Source organism: Momordica charantia (genome assembly GCF_013281855.1).
Source record: "Momordica charantia cultivar OHB3-1 chromosome 10 unlocalized genomic scaffold, Mcharantia_2.0 BLBB01000010.1, whole genome shotgun sequence".
In the NCBI taxonomy this organism is placed as follows: Eukaryota; Viridiplantae; Streptophyta; class Magnoliopsida; order Cucurbitales; family Cucurbitaceae; genus Momordica; species Momordica charantia.
The window spans coordinates 22,305,981-22,332,275 of NW_028275158.1; the positions used below are offsets into that span (position 1 = coordinate 22,305,981).

The 26,295-nt window shown below is 36.2% G+C and overlaps 5 protein-coding genes across 5 annotated transcripts; 3 read left to right on the forward strand and 2 right to left on the reverse strand.

Annotated features, from left to right (window-relative positions):
* The first annotated feature begins 4,741 nt into the window (after positions 1-4,741).
* On the forward strand, positions 4,742-9,786 carry LOC111014751 (Serine/threonine-protein kinase WNK (With No Lysine)-like protein). The gene is made up of 10 exons (XM_022289559.2): positions 4,742-5,178; positions 5,846-5,935; positions 6,077-6,164; positions 6,671-6,712; positions 6,809-6,868; positions 6,953-8,398; positions 8,546-8,647; positions 8,746-8,901; positions 8,990-9,127; positions 9,212-9,786. The coding sequence occupies exons 1-10, from the start codon at positions 5,081-5,083 to the stop codon at positions 9,401-9,403; spliced, it is 2,412 nt and encodes an 803-aa protein (XP_022145251.1). The 5' UTR covers positions 4,742-5,080; the 3' UTR covers positions 9,404-9,786.
* Positions 9,787-10,580: 794 nt separating this feature from the next.
* On the forward strand, positions 10,581-18,073 carry MTA (mRNAadenosine methylase). Its single transcript, XM_022289738.2, has 7 exons — positions 10,581-11,939; positions 12,470-12,568; positions 15,342-15,425; positions 15,586-15,941; positions 16,094-16,310; positions 16,846-16,925; positions 17,524-18,073. Exons 1-7 carry the CDS (start codon positions 10,707-10,709, stop codon positions 17,804-17,806), a joined length of 2,352 nt encoding a protein of 783 aa, XP_022145430.2. The 5' UTR covers positions 10,581-10,706; the 3' UTR covers positions 17,807-18,073.
* Positions 18,074-19,076: 1,003 nt separating this feature from the next.
* ENODL8 (early nodulin-like protein 8) lies at positions 19,077-20,022 on the reverse strand. The gene is given in 3 exon segments (XM_022289642.2): positions 19,077-19,484; positions 19,486-19,586; positions 19,668-20,022. Coding segments are annotated over 3 exon segments (747 nt in total). The 3' UTR covers positions 19,077-19,193.
* A 75-nt stretch (positions 20,023-20,097) lies between these two features.
* Positions 20,098-21,705, reverse strand: LOC111014812 (Phosphoenolpyruvate carboxylase family protein). The gene is made up of 2 exons (XM_022289640.2): positions 20,481-21,705; positions 20,098-20,235 (listed from the first exon to the last, which is right to left on the reverse strand). The coding sequence occupies exon 1, from the start codon at positions 21,575-21,577 to the stop codon at positions 20,510-20,512; it is 1,068 nt and encodes a 355-aa protein (XP_022145332.1). The 5' UTR covers positions 21,578-21,705; the 3' UTR covers positions 20,098-20,235; positions 20,481-20,509.
* Positions 21,706-22,623: 918 nt separating this feature from the next.
* On the forward strand, positions 22,624-24,980 carry LOC111014813 (homer protein). Its single transcript, XM_022289641.2, has 3 exons — positions 22,624-23,113; positions 24,227-24,587; positions 24,669-24,980. The coding sequence occupies exons 1-3, from the start codon at positions 22,709-22,711 to the stop codon at positions 24,854-24,856; spliced, it is 954 nt and encodes a 317-aa protein (XP_022145333.1). The 5' UTR covers positions 22,624-22,708; the 3' UTR covers positions 24,857-24,980.
* Positions 24,981-26,295: the final 1,315 nt, after the last annotated feature.

A 26,295-nucleotide genomic window follows, 5' to 3' on the forward strand; every position in this document is an offset into this window, starting at 1 on the left:
TCAGATATTTTTTTTAATATAATAAATGTCAGTAAAAATGGGTATTTTTTTTAATTAACCATAGCTAACTACTTAGACTATTGGTATAGCTTTTCTAAAAGTTAGTGATTTGACAATCTACTCCACATTCTTGTACTTTAAAAAAAAAAAATCTCATTTTTACTAACATAATCAAGTATAACTAATATGTTAAAAATTCCACACGAAAAATATCAAGAAATTAACCAAATTTATAATATATAGACTACTTTTTTATTGTCAATTAATTTTAAATTAGAATTTTATATGTTAAGGATTTCACGTAAAAAAGATCATCCGGACGTTGATATTGTATTTTTACCTTAACGAAAAAAAAAAGTGATTATTAGAATTTTTTATGTCAAGGATTTCACGTAAAACAGATCAATTGGACGTTGATATTGTATTTTTACCTTAACTAAAAAAAAAGTGTTATTATTAGAATTTTTTATGTCAAGGATTTCACGTAAAAAAGATCAACTGGACGTTGATATTGTATTTTTACCTTAACTAAAAAAAAGTGTTATTATTAGAATTTTTTATGTCAAGGATTTCACGTAAAAAAGATCAACTGGACGTTGATATTGTATTTTTACCTTAACGAACAAAAAGTGTTATTATTAGAATTTTTTATGTCAAGGATTTCACGTAAAACAGATCAACTGGACGTTGATATTGTATTTTTACCTTAACTAAAAAAAAGTGTTATTATTAGAATTTTTTATGTCAAGGATTTCACGTAAAAAAGATCAACGTTGATATTGTATTTTTACCTTAACGAAAAAAAATGTTATTATTAGAATTTTTTATGTTAAGAATTTCACGTAAAAAAGATCAACTGGACGTTGATATTGTATTTTTACCTTAACTAAAAAAAAGTTATTATTAGAATTTTATATATCAAGATTTAACGTAAAAAAGATAACGTTGATATTTTATTTTTACCTTAACGAAAAAAAAAAGTTATTATTAGAATGGTAATTAACAAAAACGTTGGGGGGAATGAAAGGTAAATTATTGAAATGGGCTCGAGGCGGAGGGGTGCGGCGGAAGGAATAAGATATTGTCGGAATTCACAATTTCTCTTCTCAGAGTTTCAGAATTACCGCGATATTAATGAGATCACTGTGGGCCCCACCCTCCCTCCTTTTCCCACGTATAATAAACACAAGTACACAGCCAAACATAATTTATTACGCACAAATAATTATCTCATCACCTTTTATCCATTTTAAGTTTTAACTTTTAAATTAATTTATTTTTTCGGTTAAATTATATTTTGATCTATGTTTTTTTTTCCCGCTTCAATTTATTTTAATATTAGTTGTTTGGATCAAGCCACACTGACCAACCTGTTCAAACCGGTTCAACAAAATCGACTTAATAGGTCGATCTTGGTCAGTTAGCAAGAGGAGTCAGCTGCAGTATCTCATCCACCATGCCAGGGAATGGACTGGTCAATAGCAATGACCAGAGGTCGTTCGGAAGAGTCCTGCTAGAGCAGATAAACATCCTGATGGGACGGCTATCTACCTCATCGACCACTATAAATACACCATTCCTCCATGGGCCCAGGTATGAAATATGTCTGAAGCTGATATGTTAAGCTCGGATTCCTAAGTGACTTGGACGTCAGAGTGGCCTACCTGTTTTACAGATATCCCTAAAGAACACTTCAAGTATTGCATCCCGACCTCCGATGTAATTCTCCATGCCTTGGTAGATTTTTGCATCAACATTAGTCAATATACTTTTAAAGATAGTGCCTAGCGGAGGACCTGTGGACTGTCTTAGAGGTATGATTTTTGTTTTATTTTCATAACGTCGATTTTGGTTCTTATACTTTTAAAGAACGGTCGGTATTTGTTTGTAAAATTTTAATACAAATTTTATACATAAGAAAAACCTTGTAATACAAATTTATGACTATGTTTTATAAAATTTGGTGAATGAAATGTCATGCTAAAATTTAGATTGAAAAAAATAAGATTCAAAGGAAAATGAAAGATACCAAAATGGTTACTTTTTAAAAGTACAATAATGACTAAATCAACATGAACGTTTTGAAAGCATAAGAGCTGAAGTGAACAAAAGTTGGAAGTATGGGATCAAAATGAGCACTTTGAAATTTAAGGACCAAAATCAATTAAATTCAAAAGTATGGAGAACAAAATAATATTTAAATTAATTGTTAAGTTTTCAAAGTATTGATATATTCACAACATAAATCTGGCTAATAGGTTCGAGTTTTTTCTTTATGATTATTATTTTAGTTCAGCGAGAATCAAACTATCAATTTAAAAAAAGTAATTAGTGTCTTGTATTAATAATTTAATATTGATGTTGGTAGTATGCGAGCAGATATTAGAGGATAGAATAATGACAATTATCAAAACAAGTTATTTTTTAAAGTTCATAAACCACAAAATAGACCATAATTTTAAGATTTAAATAATACAAAGTTTTTATTTTTTATATTTTTATAGTATAAAATATGGGAGGGAAGATGGACCTCACAATCTTGTGATCAGATATATATGTCAGTTATTATGAACCTATACTCACTTCGACAGATACTAAAATAATTATTTATTTAATATTTTACGTAGTTTAATGAGATTTAAACTTTTTTTTTTCTTCTGGTATTTCAGTCAACGTATCAAAATACTAAAATTTAAAATTTTAAGAATAGAGGGAGAGTGAATTATTAATGCAAAAACATTAACCCAATTTAATATTTTTTTTTATTTTGTTAGAATAAATGTAACGACTTGACATTAGTAAAATAAAGATAGATATGAAAATGTTTATATGCTGAGGTAATTTTGATAACAAAAATGTTTACCATATTAAAAAGTAGCATAATTGAGAATCATTTTTCTACCCACTTGCTCATTGGGTATAATTTTAAAATTTCAAATCTACACTTGATAATGATAGTTTATATTTTATTTATTTTATTACTTTTATTACATTTAAAATAATATGTGTGTTCTACAATTAATACCAATCATTTTAAATAAAAACTGTTTTTAAATCTTAGTCTGTTTTTTTTAATGAAGAAACCAACTTTAAAAATCTTTTTCTATTTTTTCAAATTGGTTAAAATTTTAAAAAATAACATTTAAAACACTAAAATACATCAAACATGTATTCCACGTCAAATTTTTATAGTAACATTAAAAGAGGGCGATTATGAGAATTATACCATATTTAAAAGTGAAAAAAAAACCATATTTTTTAATTATTTTTCAAAAATTATAATAAAAATATCAACAGGATAATCTAGAATTATTAATATTCAATTAATATGCAATGACCATGGGACATTTCAAAATAGGTAGCAATGATTCATGCTGCAAGTAATGATGCTTATTACAATTTTTTTTAATTAACTTTCATAAATTTGAACAAGCCCAACATTATGAACTTTGATTTTAGGGTTAAATAAGAAATAATGAGGGACAATCAATTTCATAGATTTTCATGTATTATTATTTTCTTTATCTTTTGATGCATCATTAAAAAATTTTACCCATCCCATTTAATGCAATATATTTTTCTCACATCAAATTATCACAAACATATATGATGTATTCATTAAACAATCAAAATGCAATCTTTTTTATTAAATGTAGGTTGAAACTTTCAAAAAAAAAAAAAAACAACAACATTTTTGAGATAATCCTTAGAAAAAAAATAAAAAATTCAAAATTTACCATGAACTTGGCTGGAATTTTAAATTTCATCTAATTGTATTTTTAACCGAGATCAATAGTGCAATTTTCATATTCTATTACAACTTTGTTACATTTACCTAATAATTTAAAAATGACAACGTAGGAATCTTCCAAACCCTACAAATTTCAACAAAAATCCACTTTTAATGTCATATTTTTTTAATATCCCATCAATTTCATGTCATATATTTTGATAATAAATTTTAATAGCTCTCCAAACATATAAGGTAAAAATTCCAAACACTAATTGAAATTTAAGGCCTATTTCAATCATAGATAAAAATGGACTCATATTTATTAAAAAAAAAAAGAAAAAGAAAAAGGCTCATATTGCCAAATTTATAGATGACAATTTGATTTTTTAAAAAGAGAAATACAATTTTTTTTCTCCCATAAAATGGATTGCGGATAACCATATATAAATTAAAAAGTAAAAAATTATAACAAAATTTTCATATGTCCATGAGTTCAACATCGACATCAGAGCAGGATCAACATTTTCATAATATTGCATAAAAAATTGACAAAAATATAAAAAAAAACATAGATAGATATCAATAATATAGACATAATATGAATATTAATAATTTTTAACTTATTTTAAAAGACAAATACTTATTTATTAATTTAAATATTTATTATACATTTTACATTTTTATAATTTTTGTAAAAATATCAATCGAAAGGAGTATTTTATGATATTATTGGACTATTTTCCAATGAGCTACTGTTATGCTCTTTTTCTTTTTTCTTTTCCTCTCAAATGGTGTTTAGGAAAAGTGAATAATAATACTGAATCAAAAGTGTCTTTTAGAAAACATATGAAATCTATTGTCCAAAATTTGTCCAAGAAAAAAAGCTTGTTTTTTTGTTTTTGTAATGAAAAAGTGGAGACCACCGGCACCGGCTATAGCCGGTAAAAGAAAAGAGCGAGAAAAAAGTGGGGGGAAGAGCAGGGCAGAGTCGAAGACAAAAGGAGCGAAACATATCAAATGCGAAAGATCTGTGTGTTTTCTTCGCTCCTCCATTTTCATTCTTCCCTTTTGTCCTTTCATCAGTCAGTCCCAAACAAAACCCCCCATTTTCTTTTTCTTTTTCCCCTTTTTTCCCACTCTTCATATAAAACTACCCTTTAATCTCTCCCCTTTTCACTCTTTTGCTTCCCCTGAACCCAGCTGAGCTCCCCTTTTTGCCATTTTTGCCGTTTTTTCTCTGTGGGTCTTCACCGGAATCGTGTTCTTGCTTCTGGGTCTGAATCTGAATGAGCTTGTTTGGACGATTCTGAATTTGGGTTCATCATTGGTTGGTTTTTTTTTAATCCAATGGGTGAAACAGAGGTGGGTTCGGTTCTTAGCCGCATTTGCCGCAGTAACCGCTGGTCCTACGCCGTTTTCTGGAGTTTTGATCAAAGAAATTCCATGTAAAGCTTCTCTACCCCCCATTTCTTCTTCGAGACTTGGTTTCTGCTCTTTTATCATTCTTGTGGTTGCTTTGATCTTCTTATGCAATAATGCAATGCAACTAGTTTTGCTTCGCCTTCATTTCTTGTAATATGAATAACTATGTACTCTGTTATCCGTGTAGAAGGTTGTGTTCGTGTCATTTCTTTCGCAATTAATATTGATGGTCACTTGTTGGGTTTTTGTTCGACTTGTGCTGATCTTCAAGTTATTGAGCAAGGGAGAGTGAAGAATATGAATAAAATACTAAATATGCCGTAAACTTTTGCATTTCACGGGTCATTTCTTCGGGATTTTGCTAATTTTCAAGCCTTCAAGCAAGGGAGGACGTTAAAAATTGAAATATACTGTAACCTATCAGCTTAAGATTGTACTAATTTTCAAGCCCTAAATGAGGAGTGGCAAGAACACGAATAAAAGATCAAATACACAATAACCTATCAGTATAAGATTTAGTAGTCAGTCATTTCTTCCCCAAATAATACTGGTTCTGTTGGTACTAATTTTTAAGTATTAAGAAAATGAATGAAAGATTAAATATACCGTAATCTATCGGGTTTTTTTGACGTTTTTGAGGATGTAACATGGTTTAGCTTACAATAGGTTGTGTTGTTGCTATGTATATAGGTTGTTGACTTTAGAGGATATTTGGTATGAAGAGCAAGTGGGGCTGATAGCCGCTAATATGCTTCATCAAGTCCACATTCTTGGTGAAGGGTAAGCTGTCTCTAATCTTTATTCTTTATGTCTATATGCTTTTTCTTTTTCCTTGTAATTTCCAATATTATGGTCTGTTTTCTTGAAGCAAAGGGTTGAAAGTTTTTGTTTGTTTCATTTTAATTTGGCTGTTTTATTCAGAGTCATTGGCACTGCTGCTTTCACTGGAAAGCACCGGTGGATATTTTCAGATGCTTCAATTGGAGAATGGAATTCCTCGATATTTCAGGTACGTCTCGGTCGCGGAGAAAGGAGGGAGGGCAATTGTCTTCTTAGTTCGTGTTAAATGAAAAAAATTATATTAAAAAGTTAAGATTTTAAAGTTTTTCACTCTGATGTAAAATTTTGCCTTCACAATAAAAATTTTTGGCTCCACCCCTTAGGCTTCAGGGTGGAGCCAAAAAAGGAAGGGGGCAATTGTCTCTCTTAGTTTGTCTTGAAATAGAAAAGTTCTTTAAAAAAATTGAGATTTTAAAATTCTCTCTAAAATTAAAAAGTTACATGTATAAAAAGTTAGAAGGTAAAATTTTGTCTCTTTCTAACAGCTTAATTTAATGCTCTTGATCTCTTCCTGATTCTGTTTCAGATTCTTCGTTATTATATTTCTGTGATCTTTCAATATTTATTATGCCTTAAACATACAAACATCTCCAAATCTGGAAGATTGTATGTAATCTTTCACTTATTGTGTCTTAAACACTTTAATTGAACATTTCTTTCCATTTCTTTTTCCAGGACAATTTGGAGTTTCAACAACAATTTTCCTGTGGGATAAAGGTATGCTGCTTTTCTTTTCTTGTTTGTTCATTACAAAACACCATTTCATTTGATAAAAGTAATAATTTTTGGGCGATGCAATTATTTCGATTTCAGACTGTTGCAGTAATTCCTGTTCATCCTCACGGAGTGATGCAGCTTGGCTCTATTCATAAGGTTATATTGAAACTCGTGTACACTTCTAATTCTGTTTATCTAGCCTGGCAGAAGTTTGAATAGTTTGGTCTGTTTTTGCTGCAGATTTTGGAAAGTTTGGAGTTTTTAGCAGACGCAAAGAGATCACTGAGTCAAGTGATCAATGGTGATGAACTTGTAGCAATGAAAACTACTCCCATGGTTTCGAGTGCTGATATTTGTCACAGTCACTTTAACGAGCTTTTAACGTCCATAGTCTCGTCTGCAAATGCAGATGATTGGAGCCTCAGCGCTATGCATAATAACAACCATACAGACTTCACAGGGAAATCTTATGCTTCAATTGAAAAACAGCAAGCCTTTGATAGTTCCTACTTCAGTAAAAGTAGTTGTGAAACTTCTGTGCTGACTTCATCTGAGCCACTACCAAGATCCGACGTTAGAGAACAAGATGCTCAACATCCAAGTTATTTGGACGGTCATATTCTCGAATCTTGTATAGACGATATGGATTATGGAAACCAAAGCTCGACATTCGCATCGGTGTCCAGTAGAACCGGTTTTCCCCATACGGACAATGTTCAGCAATCAGTTCAACTACTTCCTCTGACTGAGGGTGAACTTATGGAAAGTGTCACTTGCCTACCTGACTTCCATGACAAGCATATTTCCGAGGATTTTACTATGGATCTCCCCGACATCTCCCTCGTAGAGGATCTATTTCAATGGTTTGATTCTTCACCAGAGATCAGACCCAATGGAGCAGCAACTACTACATTGAACGATAACCTTCCACAGTCCGTAGGAGTTCCCACATTGTCATCTAATCTGGTTGAAGTTAATAAGTCTACGGACGATCTGACCGGCGTCTCCGCTCAAAGTTTAATAACTCATGGATCTCAATCCAGTGGACAAGACAAAACAGTAAGAATACAGAATGCAAAAGATAGACTATTTGACAGTTTGGGGTTGGATACAGGATTTCCAGTGGCCAAATCTTGGGATAACTTGATAACAGAAGCTCATGGCAGTTACTCGGGTGGGTGCAACAGTATGTCTACGTGCACTTCGAAGTTAGCAGATGGGTCGTCGGATCTTCCTCGCAAGAGATTATTCTGGGAGTTGGGAATTGAAGAGCTTTTGGATGGTCTAAATAACACTAGCTCTGCTACTAAGTCAAGTGTTGAGAATCATCAATCATCTGCCTCAAAAAGGTCAAAGATGGAAAGATGGTCGCTCGACAGTAATCCGATCCAATTAGCCGATCCATGCATCAACATGAATTTGACACAACCTTTGTGCACGGTTGATCGTTTCCCATGTAAGAAAGATGCTGTACCAAAGTCACAGGTAAGTTCATGGATTGATGATAGCTATAGTACCAATATTGGGGGCTCCCTCCTAGAACTATCTCAGAAGAGTGAGGAGCCTGCTAAGACCAGTAAGAAAAGGGCGAGACCCGGAGAGAGTAATCGTCCGAGACCCAAGGATCGGCAACAGATCCAAGATCGTATCAAAGAGTTGAGAGGAATTATCCCTAGTGGTGCAAAGGTACATTTCGAATTATATTGCACATCTGATGATAATGCATCAATGTTTCGTTTTCAAAACTATTGCCATCATCTATGCTACGTTCAAATGCAATATTTGGCATACCGATATCTGTTGTTAAAATGTTATTTTTGATTGATGGAACAGTGTAGCATTGATTCGTTGTTGGATCGTACGATCAAATACATGCTTTTCTTGCAAAGCGTTACGAAATACGCTGACAAGCTTAAAGAAACTAACAAACCAAAGGTCAATACTTGATTCATTTTCCTCATTATTTTCTTGCAACTTTACATCTACTAATTGACTAATATATGTAAAAACTGTGTCTTGTACCCAAATTACAGTTGATTGACCAAGAGAATGGAGTGGCCTTAAATGACAAATGCACCATGGAGAGAGGCAGTGGCGGAGTTACTTGGGCATTTAAAGTGGGAGCAACACCAATGGTTTGCCCGGTCATAGTCGAAGACCTTAGCTCACCTGGTCAAATGCTCGTCGAGGTAGGGAAACCGAGAGTCTTCTCAAAAGCTAGTTTTGTGCTCGATTGTCACAACCTTTTTTGACGTTGCTTGATTGCTCTTTGTTTAGATGTTATGCGAGGAAAGGGGCTTCTTCCTCGAGATAGCAGACATGATTCGTAGCTATGGATTGACGATTTTGAAAGGCGTGATGGAGATTAGAGAGGATAAGATATGGGCGCAGTTCGTCGTGGAGGTGAAGCTAAATGTAAGTAACCGAGAATTCTACGAACAAGTAACTTCACGCCCTTCAACAATTTCTCTAATCAGGTTGAAAAAACTTGTTTTGCAGACTAATCAAAGCATTACGAGGATAAATGTATTTTTGTCACTCATGGAGCTTCTACAACAAGCAAACATTGGTGAAACTGAATTACCTAATCATCAGTCAAACAATGCTATGGATAGTGATGTTCCTCTCATGGATTGTTTCCAAAATCCAACTTTGCAAATTCCCATAACCTTGGCAGAGGCACTCCAATGACAGATTTCAAGACCGAACACTGTTAATTGTTGTCCGTGACGACCGAGGAAGGATTTTTGGCTCCTCAAGAACAACTTTGTCCTTACTACCAGTAAATATTTGACAACTCATTATTTTTTAAAGGAAATTTTTGTTTTACATTTCTCTCTCAATTGTTAAATGTTTAATGGTGGTAAGGATAAAGTTGTTCATTGCTAATGAGGAACTAAGTTTTATCCGATGTGGAATTAGAGTTTCTAAGTTTGTTCTTTGTACATAAAAGAGGACATGAAGTTGAGCTCTTTTTTTTGCTTAATTGTTTGTTTGTCGATCAATGCCTTAACTTGTGTATATGCTAAAACTAATAATAACTTTATTATGCATTGCTATCTTTGTTAGAGTAATGACATGAATGGTTATGCCACTCAAAATAACAAAACCTATATAAATTTTGGTTAAATATATGTTTTACTCTCAAATAGTTTAGTGTTTTTTCAATCTAGTAATTTTTTCTTGTCAAGAAGAGTTTTAAATTTAGTTGGTTATATTTTAACCTTTTCAATTTTATATATTTCATGGGTGAATATTAAAATTGGTGGATAATAAACTTATATAATGTGATATTTAACGAGTTGATAAAAGTTTAAAATAAAAATTAAGTCATATAAGAGAGGAAATATTTAATTCCTTCAAAATTCTAAAGAAACTTACGACATAAATAGTATTAATGTGGAACGGAAAGAACTTGCTATAGCACCACTATGGAACTCGGCTAAATGCTCTTTGATGTCTAAGTTATAACTCAGGTGGAGTGAAGGAATATGATAAGGAAGATACTGTGAACGCTTCGATACTCCATACTCTGTGCTCTTTGATTTTATCAAAGTATTGGATATCAAACAATGTTTTGAATGTGAGGCTTCGTTACTCCATACTCTGTACTCGTCGTTGCAAAAGCAAAGCAACAACATAAAAGAAGATTCCTTAACACCTAAATCGTTTTTCTACCAGATTTCAGCGGACAACCTGCTAATACAAAATATAGATATCAAAATCAACATTTTTAAAATTTAAAAAATAAAATGAATGAAAATTTAGAATTACTAAACCAAAATGGTATTTAAATATCGTTTTAAAAGTTGAGAAAAAAGAAAAACAACTAATTTAGTAGTTCAATAGCAATAGGAATTAGGAAAAAATTCATCAACTTTGTAATTTCGAAATACATCCGCGTTCCCCCGTGAGTGGGAGAAAACCCAAATCTGGAACCAGTTCTTCTCCTCTTCGGGTCTGGTCCGTCCTCCGTGCTCGGAGCTGAGAAACCATGGAAACTCCATCAGAGCCCACAGAGGAGAGCATGGCGAGCATCAAAGACAAGCGTCAGCAACTTGAAACTCGCATCCTCACCCAACATTCTACCCATTTGGAGCTCCTCTCTTCACTTCAAGCTCTCGTTCCTGATATCGTCTCCTCCCTCGACCTTTCTCTCAAGGTCGTCTCCTCCTTCAATGGCCGCCCCTTTACTCCTACACCCCTTCTTCCTGAACCCAAAATTAAACTCTCTAAATACCCTTCGTCGGCTAGTAACTCCACACCCCTAAAACCCCGCCCTAATCCTCTGTCGTCGGGAGAAGCGAAACCCGCGATTCAGAAGAATCAGAATGCTAAGGTGGGCTCAGAATCGAATTCCGATCGTAAGCGAGCTCGCCAGCCGGATGGCGGGAAATTTTCGATTGACGATAGTGGCAGCCCCTTGTCGGTGGTTCGGTCGATGGTGGCGGTTTGTCTACTCGAACGGGTGCCCTTTACGGCGATTGATTCTTCGACGGTGTTGAGGAAATTGGAGAACGATCAAAAGGCAACGGCGGCGGAGAAGGCGTCGCTGCGAGAATTAGGGGGAGATTCTGGTGCCATACTTGCTGTGGAGATGGCTCTGAGGTCGATGGCAGAGGACAGCGGTGGGGTTGAGTTGGAGGAGTTTGTGGTGAGTGGGAAGTCTCGAGTAATGGTGTTGGGGATTGATCGTACTCGGCTTATGAAGGAACTGCCTGAGAGCGCAAATTTTCAGTTGCAGGAATCGAGTTTAGGGGAGGGTAACACGAGCCACAATCAGAACCAGCAAGTGGGGAGTGCTGGTGGTGTGGATGTCAATGGCGGAGTTTTTGGGATGGGGGGGCCTTTGCCAAGGCCGATACCGGAGATGTGGATGGGGCTGGGTGACCCTAATATGCAGGGACTAACGCCCATGTTTCCGGCGAGTGGACCAGCCGGTGCTATGGCGGGAGCGAGGGGCACGCCTAGGATGATGGGCATGATGGGAATGGCTCGAGGGATGGGTCTCCCGCCGTTGCATAGGCCATTGATGGGACCAAATGTGCCCATGGCTGGCCCCAATTCAATGCCGCAGAAACCTAGAACTGAAGAGGATGACATGAAGGATCTCGAGGCTTTGTTGAGCAAGAAGTCTTTTAGAGAATTGCAGAAGTCAAAGACTGGCGAGGAGCTTTTGGACCTCATTCACCGGCCAACTGCCAGGGAAACTGCTGTGGCAGCAAAGGTATATATAGATTGCTTGAGAAGTATGATGTAAATACGTTCGTGGATTTTTTCCTGTGGCATGGATTCAAATGTTGCTATGTTAGAGAAATCCTCGAGTTAAAGCATTGCTTGTAAACTGAAAAGTATGATGTAAATCTAGGTTCATGGCTTATTTTCTGTGGCATGGATTCAAATTTGGCCATGTTCTTATCGTATATGCTAGAGAAGCCTTGGTTTTAATCCCCCTCTCCCAAACACACAAAATTAGGCTGAAAAAAGCAACCTTTGTCCTTTTCTGCTGCTGTGTTATTTGAAGATAGACTCCTATTTGCATACTGCAAGAGAAGTCCTCTGTCTCTGATGTTTTGGACCCTAGTTAAACTGTTTTTTCCTTATTTATCCTCAAAAAGAGAAAATTTTGTCTTATATTGTATTGTAATTCCCTGTAAATCAGGGCGTAGGAGTCCTGTTGTGATGCTTTTTCCCATCCCCACAATTTAATTTGGTGGCTTCTAACGAATCTTCTAAATTTATTAATTTTTGCTCCAGTTTAAAACTAAAGGTGGTTCACAACTGAAGGAATACTGCTCATCCTTAACAAAAGAGGACTGCCGGCGTCAATCTGGCTCTTTTATTGCATGTGAAAAGGTTCGTACAACTGTAAAGTGTAAACGTTAATTTGCTTATAATATAGTGTAAACATTAATTTGCTTATAATATACTGTGACACGTTTCGTATTTTCAAGCTCTTGATTCAGGGTGGAGTTGCATGGAAATTTATTCTAAATTAATAATGTAAAAACTTATTTTGCTTATTATTTTCTTTTTTTAAGGAAAGGATATGATCATAGGAATAGTAATTTACATCATTCTCATTGTCATAAATGATGAAAGTGAATTTGCATAACTGGCTTGTATTGAAGTTGTCCATAATATGGTATGCATAATTACACGTCCCGTTGTAGAGGATGCTTACAATAGAAACTAGTTTGGATTCAACCAGGAAAGAAAGGGAAAGAATATTGGAGTGATTTGCGTCCCAATTCACTAAGATTCCAAAAGCCAACCCTACATTATTTTTATCATACTTGTATACTTGCTAACAGATCATCCCTGCACCCCCTTATATCACATATGTTACTCGCGCCCAATTGAACTTAGTTGATTTGGTCTTTTTGCCCCCCTTGATTATTTATTTATTTTAATTTCAACTTGCACCCCTAAGCCTAGGGGGATGAAACAGATGTAGTTCAACCTTAATCTCCTATTTATGCCCTTGACAAAATGATTATTCGAAATAAACTCCAGTCTCCAATACTCCTTTGAGTAGAACTAACTTCAATATTGTCCCTACCCCAGATTAAGAAATTTCTCATCAAAGTTCCTTCCAGCATGGGGCTAAACCATTTAAGTAATCTCTGAAATGGTTGCCTTCCCTTTGCCCACTTTGCCATTTCTAGACGTTACCTTTAGAGCAAAGTGATGTGTCTTCCAATTTCTCTTCCTCAGTTGATGTTGAAACAATATTCAACTTCATATGGCTACGAATATAGGCTATGCCTGAAAAACTTGACATCTCGAACTCCACACTCTATTTTCAAACAGTGAACTCCCATTTGTTCTACTACTACTTCCTCTTGGCTTCCACAACTACTTCTTGAGCTGCATTGTCAATAGGTGCCTTTCTCCACATTACCTCATACTTCACCACCACTTCTCCATTTCCTTCTCCAATGACTTGTTCAACTCTTAGCACATTTGTGTAATTCAATCTTGTCTCCGTTTCTTTCTCTTAGCAACCATACCGTTATATTGTCAAAATGATAGAAAGTAAGTTGCATTGAACCGCAAAATAAAGGCAAACAATCCTGAGTACTCTAAGAGATCCTACTTCTTCCAGATAATTGAGATTTCAAAATCTACCCACCATCATGGGTGGCTCATTAGTCCAAAATGGATAGGGCCAATTAAGTGAGAATGGGTTCAAATCCCATGATGGCCACCTACCTTAGGAATTAATAATTCCTATGTGTTTTTCGGCACCACATGTTGTAGGTTCAGGCGGTTGCCTTGTGAGATTAGTCGAGATGTGCGTAAGCTGGTCCAGATACTCATGGATATTTAAAAAATAAAAAATCTACCCCTATATTATCTACATGATCCTGATATACTTCCTAACTGATCTCTCCCTCCGTCCCCTCCCTCCTTTCTTTGTTTTGTATACTTGGGTATGCTCTTGAAGGTTGCCACATATTCCTTTATTTTCTCTATACATATTTCTCATTCTTTGGGTTATTGTCACAATATGCCTTTTCCTCTAAGATGCCAAGTGATATCAGTCATTGATTTGGAGGGTTCTGGGACAAATACGTTTCAGTGACTTGAATCAGTATCAAGCTCAAAAAACAAAATATAGGAATTCGGCCATTTGTCGCTCCGATTCATATAAAAAAAGAAAAAAAAGAAAGAAAAACAAAGAAAACAAAATATAGGAGCTTGTAAAATAATTAAAGCTGGGATTATAAAATTATTGAAAGTTATGTAATAAATTTCTAATTATTCACTGGCTAATTAAGAAAAAGACCTAATATTGTAGCTTCAATATGTTTACATATTTGACAAAAGGTAAAATGAGAGCAGGTGTAGAAACTGCGGCGGTTAAGAATTTGCATCTTTCAAATAGGAACTTGCCAATTTATGGGTATACTATAAAGTTACAAAGGTTTTACCTGTAAACAAACCTCCTACGATGTAATTGACAAGCTATTTATATCAAATAGAATTAAATTTAACATAGAAGAATTATAAGTTTTGAATTCTAGTTTAGTTATTACTGACTCAGGCTATTTATCTGAGTCAAAGGCCATTAGGCAGAGTGGATCTAAGTATGAGTGGAGTCATGCTGAACCAAACTCAATGTTCTCTTAGTCTTCTTGTACTGTGTAAATCATTATGCTGGTCATTTTTAAGGCGTCGCTTGGCTTATTTTGTCCTCATGAAGAAGTAAAAAATGTTCTTTCTTGGGATAATGCCTAGTAGCCCATGCTAGTTTGCACCTTGCCCAATCCAATAATGTTTAACTGTTCAGAATGTGAGTCGGGAAACTCATAAGATATCAGTTGGTTTCTGTTAGTGGACTAGGATTTAAGACATGTGTGTCTTGACCTTTTGCTATTTCCTTTTTTTGTAAATCTTTTTTCCACCTGCACTGTCATTGTCTCCAAAAAAAACTCCGGCAGACCTATAGCGTCCTTTACTTTTAACGAGAAAAAGTAACCTTAGAATTGATAAGCAATTTATTTGTTCTTATTAAATGGTAGTTTCTCCAACTTATTTCACTGTGTTGCAATGTTTCACATTGTTATACTCATCATGAACTGAATATATAATGTTCTCAAATTATTTCCAAAATGCCTTGCAGGTTCATTTTCGGCGAATAATTGCTCCTCATACTGACATCAATCTTGGTGATTGCTCCTTTCTTGATACTTGTCGGCACATGAAGGTACATATATATTTCCTAAGGATTGTATCTCGTAGTAATGAAACATTAACACTTTCTTTTTGTCTCGGGGAAGTCATTCCCCAACACACAATATTATGAGGACAGGAAGGGTTCATTGATCAATTTGTTAATGATGGTGCTACATTGCATTTTTTTCCAGACATGCAAATATGTTCACTACGAGCTTGATCCAATTCAAGATGTGCCACCTATGGCGATGGGGGCTGCATCTATTACTCCTTCGAAACCACTAAAGCCTCAGCGAGCTGAATATTGTTCAGAGGTAGAACTTGGTGAACCACAATGGATTAATTGCGATATTCGTAATTTTAGAATGGATATCTTGGGGCAATTTGGAGTCATAATGGCAGATCCGCCGTGGGACATCCATATGGAATTGCCTTATGGGACAATGGCTGATGATGAAATGCGAAATCTTAATGTTCCTGCACTACAGACTGATGGTCTGATTTTTCTTTGGGTCACTGGTCGTGCAATGGAACTCGGAAGAGAATGGTGTGTGCTCACTACTTAGTATCTGTCGGCTATAGTAACTGTATAATATGTTTTTTTTTTCTGAACAATCAATCATGTGTTGCTGAGAAACTAATATATGCTGATTTTTTATCTTTAGTTTGGTTCACAAAAATATTACTTTTTCTTTGCAGTTTAGAACTATGGGGATACAAGCGTGTTGAGGAGCTAATTTGGGTTAAGACTAATCAACTTCAAAGAATTATTAGAACAGGGCGGACAGGCCATTGGCTCAATCACAGTAAGGAGCATTGCCTTGTTGGGATAAAGGGAAATCCAGAAGTTAATAGGAACATTGATACAGATGTTGTTGTTGCTGAGGTTCGAGAAACGAGCCGTAAACCAGATGAGGTTAGTACAGTCTCTCTCTTGCTAAACCTCCCCATCAAATTTTCCTCCATAAGTTCACTTGGAATATTGGAGTTTAAAATATTGTCCAGGACAATGGTAATTGCTCTGTGTTTCCCCTTCTCATGTGAGGCACGCTAAAGCATAAAAGCTTGAGCCGTAACCACGAAGAGGGAAAAGAAAAAAGGTCTCTTTTGGGGTGCACAATAGAAAAATATGAATGAATCCTTTGTATATGAGAAGATAAAGAAGGGTGAATAACAAGATAATGAAACTAGAGCTTGTTGCAAGAGATTTTTAGAAAACGAGAGTTTTGGGAACATATTCTTAATTTCTTGAGGTTTACAGAAACATTGAGGCACAATGGCATGTTCCTAGAACTAGAAGCGAGGTGCCCTACAAGGGTCTTTGTGAATCACACTTTTCAAAACAATGAATAGGAGTTCCACTTGCCTCAGATACTACATGTTTGTCGTGAAGTTTTTTCTTCGATTCTATTAATGAGAAATTCAGGTTTATAGTTAACGCATGATTGCAGATGTACCCTTTGCTTGAGAGGATAAGTCCGAGGACAAGAAAGCTAGAATTGTTTGCTCGCATGCACAACACTCATGCAGGGTATGTTTTATTACTTATTTGTTGTATTATCATTACTATTTTCCCTTTATAAAGCTTCATATGAGTGTTTTCTAAGAGATGAAATTATTGGATGGACTATGATCTCAAGAAACCGATTATATTATTTAGATTTAAATTCTATTTTAGTCCTAAGGTTTTAGGTTAACTTTTAAAATATCTATTTTAGTTCTTGAACTTTAAAAAAACAACAATTTTGGTGCTTGATATATTTTTTGCCACCTAATACTACTCAATATAACACGTTAGTACACATACTCGAAATAACGGTATCCAATATGTTAAAAGCAAAATAAGGACAAGAATCAAAACAATTATCTTCTTAAAAAGTTCACGAATTAAATTAGTCATTTAGAAAGTTCAAAGATGAAAATAGAACAAATATGAAAGCTCGGACCAAAATGAAAATTTTGAGGGATCAAAATGGAATCGAAAGTTCGACAAATTTGAAATAGCTAGGTGGCTGCAGGTTGCTAATACTCTTTCTGCTTCTGAGTTATAAATCATCATTCCCCCTTTTAACTTGCAAATTCTGATGACAGGCAAGCATCATATGACTCTCTGTGACATTGTTTTTCAGGTGGATATCTCTTGGTAACCAACTGAATGGAGCGCGGTTGGTGGACGAAGGGCTAAGAGCAAGGTTCAAGGCGGCATACCCAAATGTGGAGGTCCAGCCAGCGTCCCCTCCAAGGGCTTCAATGGAGATAGATTCTGGGGCTGCTGCTCAACTCAGGAGTCCCTTTGCAGTAACAGAATCAAAGCCCCCAGCTGGTCCTTATGGGGGGGACCCTACGATTCCAGAGGTCCCATATGGAGCAGGTACCCCAGATAAAGCAATTGCAGTAGGAGAATCACTTTAGTCTTTGCCTTTGTTCTGTATCCTTTTGTGTTAGTTTTACTTGCGTTTGTATGTTTCAATATTTTGATATATGCAGTAGTGTAGGTCAAATGAGCAAAAGTAGTTGTCAGTCAACTCAATTTTGTATAAGATATAAGAGAATTTATTGTTCCTTTTTTTCCTTTTTAAAGAAAAAGGATGAGGTAATCCACCTTTAGTTGGCCAAGGGGTCATTGGGAGAACAAAAGGAATGGTGAAGGAATTTGAAGATTACGATCCGTTCAAACTTCATGGTGGTCATTTAAAATATCAAGATCAAGTTTTACTAACGATTAAATGTCGTAATTAGATGGTTGTTTTGTGAGATTAATTGAGAGTTGTCTTTAGAGTAATTTAATTTCCACTAAATTATAGGTTAAATTGCAAGTTTTGCCGTCAAAGCTTTATTAAGAGTCACTTGGCCTACATGTGAGGACTCTATCCTCCTTCACCAAATTCGAAAGTGAAAGGGGGAACTCAAAGTCCGTTTCTATTTGATAACGTTCTCGTTTCTTGTTTTTAATTTTCTTAAGAAAGCCACACTTTACAATGAACTTTGTGTATTGTTTCTCTTTTTTTTTTTTTGAACATTCCCAAAAATCTTATATAAATTTTGAGAACTACCAAAAACAAGTTTCTTCTTTCTTGTTCTCATTCTCCAAAATTTACTCCAAAACATAAGTAAAAAGATTGTTTTATCATATTTATTGATGTTTGGGTAATGCATTTCATTTTTCTTTATTAAAAATGAAGAAATAAGAACAAAAATATTACCAAACAAGTCTTCAGTAACTCACATTTGAGTATTTAGATAGCATGTAGCAAGTGATGTTAGGGTGTGTGCGATCCTATTTGCTTCATGATGAACATGTGAACCTTTACGTACTTGAAAAACATGTCCATATCACTTGTCTAGTTTCTTGCGTCACACACGACACTAGTGTAATTGTAACAATCATGCCTAATAAGTTAAATCGCCAATCTTTTAGAGTGGCCACAAGTTTTGAATAAGTTTCTAGATCTTGAAATTCAGATAAACATCTCATTAATTAGGAATAATTAATGAGGAAACAGCTTATCCTTAGACGCAAAATTAATTTAACTTAGATTATATATGGAAACAGCTGAGATTCGCATTTGGACATAGCTGGCTCGCCTATGCATTTGAAGACCAAAACTATGGGGCGGCGTGAGAGTGTGTCGAAACATAAAATTCCCTCTTTACGTGAAAATCGGAGCCAAAAAGCAAAAGCAAGAGCAAAAGCATCATACGAATTAATATTCATCTAAAAACACAAGTATAAGGATATGAAGATTGTGAAAAAGAATTCCTTTCCCATCTGTAACTTGATAAAATCTCGACCTTGAACTCATCCGATCAAAATCAAAAGTCCAGCAAAAGCTCCAATGAAAGTTGGTGAAAAAAAGCTTCTTGTTGGCGAGGAAGAACTGGCGTTGGGAGCCGCTGGGATTCCGCCAAAAACTGTGGGGTAAGAGGGAGAGATCTCGGGGAGAGCGCCATCAGAAGAGGGAGCGTTTGCAGAAGAAGAAGCATTCCCAGAAAGCACAGAAATATGAAGCTTCTGTTTCTTCTCACAGTGGCCAGCAACTCCACTGGTGAAGAACCACTCCCCATAATCAGTGATGTTGAAAACAGAGTTTGCCATCGTTCATGGACAGGATTGGATCCTTGAGGTTGCAGCTGTTGTAAGATTCTTTCGTCACTTGAATCACTGAATCTTGGCTTGGTGGGTACAAGAACACTGCACACCCCCATTAGAGTCAGAATGAAAGCTCAAGTAGTGGAACAAGATCAGGAAATGGGAAACAGAAGAAGCACTTACACAGAGAATCCCCAATCTTGAGAGAGTGATATTTGGACCAATGCGTGTAGATCTGTGGATTTGCTGAAGTGGGGACACCCCATGAATCCAAATCTCCAACTTTGTACTGGTAGCAGATTACACTATGGATCTGCAATAGAATCACAAGTTGATGAAGAAAATGGAATCTCAAGCTTTCAGGAACCGCCATAATAGCTTCACCGCCACTTTTTTGCCTCTTTCCTCTCCCAAATCTACCTGATACTTGAGAGAGCCACAGAGGACCCTTAAAAAAGGGCACGTTTTTAGTTTTTACATTACAGCTTGCTGCTGTAAAGTATGGCAGCTGACACTGGGAGTTGCAAAATGGCCACATGCTGAAAGAGGATTTTACCCCAATGCCCCCAACTTCTCAAACTCCTATAGAAATAGAGGGCTATGATGGGGAAAAGAGGCAAACATTGACCAATGATCACATGTGATTCTGACCAATAAGAACAGAAAGCACCAAAGCCAACCTGTCTCCTTTCACATGGCCTTGTGACATTATACAGTACCCAATATTTCGGTCCATGATTATCAATCAATCCTATAGTAGTAAGATGAAGTTGTAAAAATTCAATGCGGGAAAGTCAAAAACTAGGCGATGACTCAATGAGCCGAGTTTCAGTAAGCAGAAGAAAGAGAGTAGACTGAAAAATTGTATGTAAAAACATTGAGAACAGGAGAAAGTGCATATCCACATCCACATATGAGCATGATTTATAAAGACCCATGTCAAGAAATGCAACTCTCCAAGCTCTACTTATGTACTTGAAAGATAAAGAAGAATACCAAAAAGATGGAAAAACAAAAAGGTTGTTTCATTCGCTCCAGTACTTGTCTTCTTCATCCTCCTCAATGTGAGTTAGCGGCTGATCCTCATCCTCAGAGCCACTGATTTCACTCATCTTAAACTTTCTCACATCCTCTACAGCAGCAGTTCGAAACAAACCCAAATCCACAGCCCCAGAAATCATCCGATATCCACGTTTTCTCATGTCAATTGGGCCATCGTGGGGCATTGAGAATCCAGCCAAAAAGGCACCCTCTTCACCATTATCGCCTTTGCTCTGCAGTACAGCTTTCTCGGCCCTCCTCATCATCTCCCTCACCTTCTTGTGCCCCGGATCCCATAGATACCCCATGCTCCCGCTCATGTCCAATGGCCCCATTTGAATGCAATCCACGCCATCCACTTCCATTATCTCTTCTATCTTCTTCACCGCTTGCTCCGATTCCACCTGACACATGATCAGCAACTCGTCCTCGTAATTGCTCAAGTACCCTTCGTCAATCCCGTATTTGGATGCTCTGACCACCGGGTGGGCCGATCCTCGGACTCCGGCGGGAGGGAATCTGCAGTACGACACCGCTTTCTTCGCCTCTTTCGACGAATCGATCATCGGGAACATTATACCCTGCGGGCCCAAATCTAGCGCTTTCTTCGCCCACGCGGCGGAGCTCTCGGGAAGGCGGAGAATGGCGGCTGTTTGAGCGGCGGCGAGGGCGTGGAGGCAGGGGAGGGCGTCGGAGATGCCACCGTAGCCGTGTTCCATGTCGACGACGACGAAGTCGTAGCCGGCGAGACCGGCGATCTCGGCGAGGGAGGGGGAGAAGGAGAGAAGGAAGAGGCCGTAGAGGGTGTCGCCATTGCGGAGACGGGACTTGAGATTCCGATTGACGGCCGGGGAAGGGGCGGCGAATGAATCTGAGGAATCAATGGGGGAAGGAATTGAGGGGTTGGAGGAGGAATTGGATGAAATGGGGAATAGGGTTCTGAAAGGAGAGAGAAATGGAGCGGAGCGAGAGAAGGAGAGGGATTTGGTGGGGAGAAGTTTGGAAGAAGAGAGGAAGGAGGGAGAAATGGTGAAGGAGGAAGGAATCGCCATTGTTGGAGCCTGGAGGAACAGAGGAGATCAGTTTGGTCAGTGAAATGAGGAGGAAGATGAGTTTGGTTTAGGGTTTTACTATTTTTTATTTTTTTAGTTCAGGGTTTTATTTTCTTTTTCTTACAGTAATTAAAAAACAAGTAGGCTAAATTTAAAAACTACCCTTAAAATATCTTTATTATTCTAAATTTTTAAATTTTTAATTGTCCATCAATAAGCAATCTGATTAAGTAAATCTGATTAAGTAGAGATGATTACAAATTCTAAATTACAATGAGTAATTATTACTACTTTAATAGAAGCATAAACTAAATTATTACTTGAAGTACAGGGACTAAAAATTTTAGCTTACTATTTTAACTCTAAACTTTTTTGGTAAGATTATATATCTTAACTCAGTAGTTAATTTTTTATAAAAGATAATTTTAGTTATAATTGATATTTTTTTTCTTATCTATTTATGGGTTGATGAGTAAGTTTGAATATGTGTATTGGAGTAACATAAGTTGTCAATCCAAGCATGATTTAAATGGATAGGACAATTGTTACATTTTCTTAATACCTTATATTTTTACTTTGAATACAATATACGGGATACATAGATTTGAACGTCCAACCTTAAGAGAAATAGTAAACGTTCAAATGGTTGAGCTTTAACTCCTTATGTAAGTTCAAATCTACTTTTGAGGTGGGGTTCAAATCCCTGATCAAGTAAATCTTAGGAATCCAAATACTAAAAAGATATTGGAATCTTTACTTTATCATCCAACATCGTCAAGGAAGTTAACTCAAGATCCTCTGAAAAATCAAGACGATTGACTGATTAAATGAGTCGAAACGATGAATCACTTGCCAATCTGTAATCAAACAAAACGATATCTCAAAGATGATATACACATTGACCCACACAAAAGTCAGATCTACCCGTCTATATTTATTGATCAAAAGTCGTTGCTCGAAAATATATGTATTAATCACGTATTAAAGGAATAATATTAGGGGTAAAAATTTGTAAATTGTCCAAAAGAATATATATTTGATAAATAAATATGTGGCTTAGAAAAAGTTGTATCGTCTTCATTGTTCTGTACTCGCGAGGCGAGGAGAAAGCGGATAAGCAAGAAGGCGGCCATGTCTGCAACCATCAAACATTCATTGCGTCCTCCATCAAATCCAATCCATTTCGCCGCGATCTCAAGGAAGTTTCTCATATCACATTCTTCCTCCACGAAGATTTTGCACAAAAGTTTCTCAGCACCGCGTCTCAAAATCGTGAAATGTAGCTCGGAATCGAACGGCGGAGAGGAAAACATTCAAAACAATGTCAATTTGAAGGATGCTTTGTCCAGCATGGTCGGTAATCAAGTGGAGGAACTCTTGAATAAGGAGGAGAACAGAGGTTTGCTTGATGGCTTGGAGAAGGCGTCGATGAGAGTCGAAATCGCCAAGAGGCAGCTCGCTGAGATCGAGCAACAAGAACTTGAGCTCAAACGATTCAAGGATTATGTTAACCAGCTCGAAAACAGAGCATCGGAGGTATGTTAATCGATCTCTTACGTACTTTTGTTGTGCAATAAATGATTCTTCGAGGATGCTCTAGGATTTGAGGATTATATTAATCTGCTCAAAAACAGGCTTAGGTTTATTATCCAATCTTTTAGATAATCTTATTGTGCGTCGAAGGACTCTTTCTTCCGTTATCTGTCTGAATGCAAACCAAGTAATCGAGATGCTCTAGGATTCAAGGATTATATTAACCAGCTCGAAATCGGCGTTTCATGAAGTTTGTTAGTTAATGTTTTAGATACTCTTTGCAACAAAGCACTCGTTTACTGCGTGTTTAAATGCGAACCAAGAAATTGAGGGTGCTCCCAGATTCAAGGATTATACTCTGTGAATTTAGATACTCTTTATTGTAAGATAAAGCACTCTTTCTTTCATTTTCTGTCTAAATGCTAACTAAGAAATCGAGGTTGTTCTAGAATTCAAGGATTATATTCACCAGGCTTGAAAATTGAGCTTCAGAAGTTTGTTGGTTAATATTTTAGATACTTTCATTGTGCGATAAAGCACTCTTTCTTTCGTTATCTGTCTGAATCCAAACCAAGAAATCAAGGATACGTTAGGACTCAGGAGTTAAGGATTATTAACCAGCTTGAAGATAGAGTTTCAAAGGTTTGTAGATTAATCTCTTATGTACCATTTGATATGCGAAATCTTGGCAAATGGACAAGGAACTCGTTGACAAGCGAATCCCTATTACACAAGCACTCCTATTGTGCGACAAAGCATTGTTTTGTATTCTGTCTAAATGCAAACCAAGAAATCGAGGATGCTCTAGGATTCAAGGTATTAACTGGCTGTTATTGAATCTGTCTGCATCCGAAACCAAGAAATTAAGGATGCTCTAGGGTGTGTTTCACAAATTTCACCTCTTCTTTTCTCGACCGTTCTGAATTTTATTTAGAAAAAATGGTATCCGCAGTTGCATTGCCTGCGTTGGAGGTTATACAGGAACTATCGGCTGTGTAGCAACTAAAGTCTCTCACTTATCGAAGTCAATTATATGTGGGTGTCACTTCCAAATAACAATTATATTAATATCAACTATAAATAACAATAACATGTTGGTCATTTTTCACATCTAAGATCGCAGAATGTCAAAAGGAGATAATGGAGGCAAGAGGGATGATTGAGGAGGCCGAGCGCTCTCTTTCGCAAAGTGAGGGTGGAGATGCTATTAGCAATAGAAAAGATGGGGAGCTTGACAGAGAGGAAGAGAGACTGGAGTCTATAAAGGCAGCTTCCATATCTGCCATTGTTGGCACACTTGCTGGACTGCCAATCTTTCTTACTCAGGCGACCAACACATCTCAGCTTGTACTTCCTACAGCAATCACCCTTATTAGCTGTGCCTTATTTGGAGTCACATTCCGATACACGATAAGGAGAGACTTGGACAATATTCAGCTTAAGACTGGGACATCTGCTGCTTTTGGCTTTGTTAAAGGTACTGAAAATGGCTCCCTGAATAAAGAATTGAATTATCTTAACGCAGTGAGTGAGGAAGTTATATTGTTAATAAATGCAGGTCTTGCAACGCTGGATGGTGGACTCCCTCTGGAACTTAATGCTGAGAGTTTCTCATCGCATGCTTTCGATGCTGCTGTGTATATATCTGAAAATCTTTATGTATTTATTTCTGCTGCCGTTGCCCTGGATTACTGTTTCAAGATGAGGTTATTAAGCCCTTTTCCTATCAGGAAATCAATACAATAGGTAAGTTAGAAATGAAGTTCGTTTTAGGAAGGTCAAACTCCCGTGATCGAAGTTCATGCTATCGAACTCCAAGCTATATACGGTTTTCATTTGAGTATCGGTCATGACCTGATGTTTTCATGAACTGTATGCCGAAAGTAACTGCTGAGTTATTCTTGAAACTTTGATCTCGAGCAGGATTTGACTGCTAAATGGACCTTAGAAAGTTCGAGTTAGCGCCAATCATCAGATCAGATTTTAGGAGGAATCTTTAGGCAGATAGAATTATGGATCAGAGAACTCACTCATAAAGGTGATATGGCAGCAATAAGAATGGAATCCTACAGAGTAAAAGAAAGATCTGTGCCTTGAAAAAAACGACAGGGAGTCTAGTGATGCCTTTATAGGCTGAGAGATTAATACATTCAGTTCTACAAATCTAGATGGCTCAATCCTTATTGGTAGCAGTGATTACGTAATCAAGAAATGGAAATAGGTCAATCATTACACTATACGATGCTGTTTGCTTTCAGTTTGGTATATGGACAAGAATGTTTGGAAGGTATTCCAACTTTTGAGAGATAGGAAGTGAGGGTTCCAAATTGATTTCTAAGTGTACTAGGAAGAGTTCAAATTATGGTGTATTTAATATCTTACGAGTTATCTAGGCAACCAAATGTAGTAGAATCAAACAGTTGTCTCGTGAGATTAGTCGAGGTGTGCGCAAGCTGGTTCGGAATAAAAAAAAAGTGTACTGGGAAAAAGAGTTTAAGGCTAAGAGTATAAATGTGGGTCCATGGATAGGGTGGATTGAGGGCTTTTTTGGAATACTAAAGTTCTTTAAAAAAAATTGGGAAGATAGGGTAGTTTCCCAACTATTTTGGAAATGGAGTGGGAATTTGGCTTGGACAAGGAGGACCAAAACGCTTTGTTTTAGCTATAAAGCTAAAACATATGTTTTAGTTCCTCATATTTGGATCCTTTCAATTTAGTCTTTTATGTTTTAACATTTTTCAATTTAGTCATTTATTGTTAATGAATATTAAATTTCCATTGATAATAAAACTATATAATAGTGAGTGAATTAGAGGAATTAGAAATTTATCTCTTAAATGACTTTTCTTATCCTCTAAATACGCTAAGTATTATGTTATACTAATATTGAGGGATTAAATAGAAAATTTTTAAAACATAAGGATTAATTTGAAACTCTTTAAACAATAGAGATTAAATTAAAAAAAAAAACCCAACATTTGAAATTAAAACATATGTTTAGCCTAACTACAACCATCTTCCTTCAAACTCAAGTTTGGAAATGCCAAGTAAATTACTAGTCAAATCAGTAATATAAAAAATATTTGCCGGCAAGAATGATATGTTTCAAGAAATTTTGGTTTCTCCCACCTTTAGACCTTCTCTACCACTTCCTTGTCTCCAAGGCTGACTCCTAGGATAAAAGC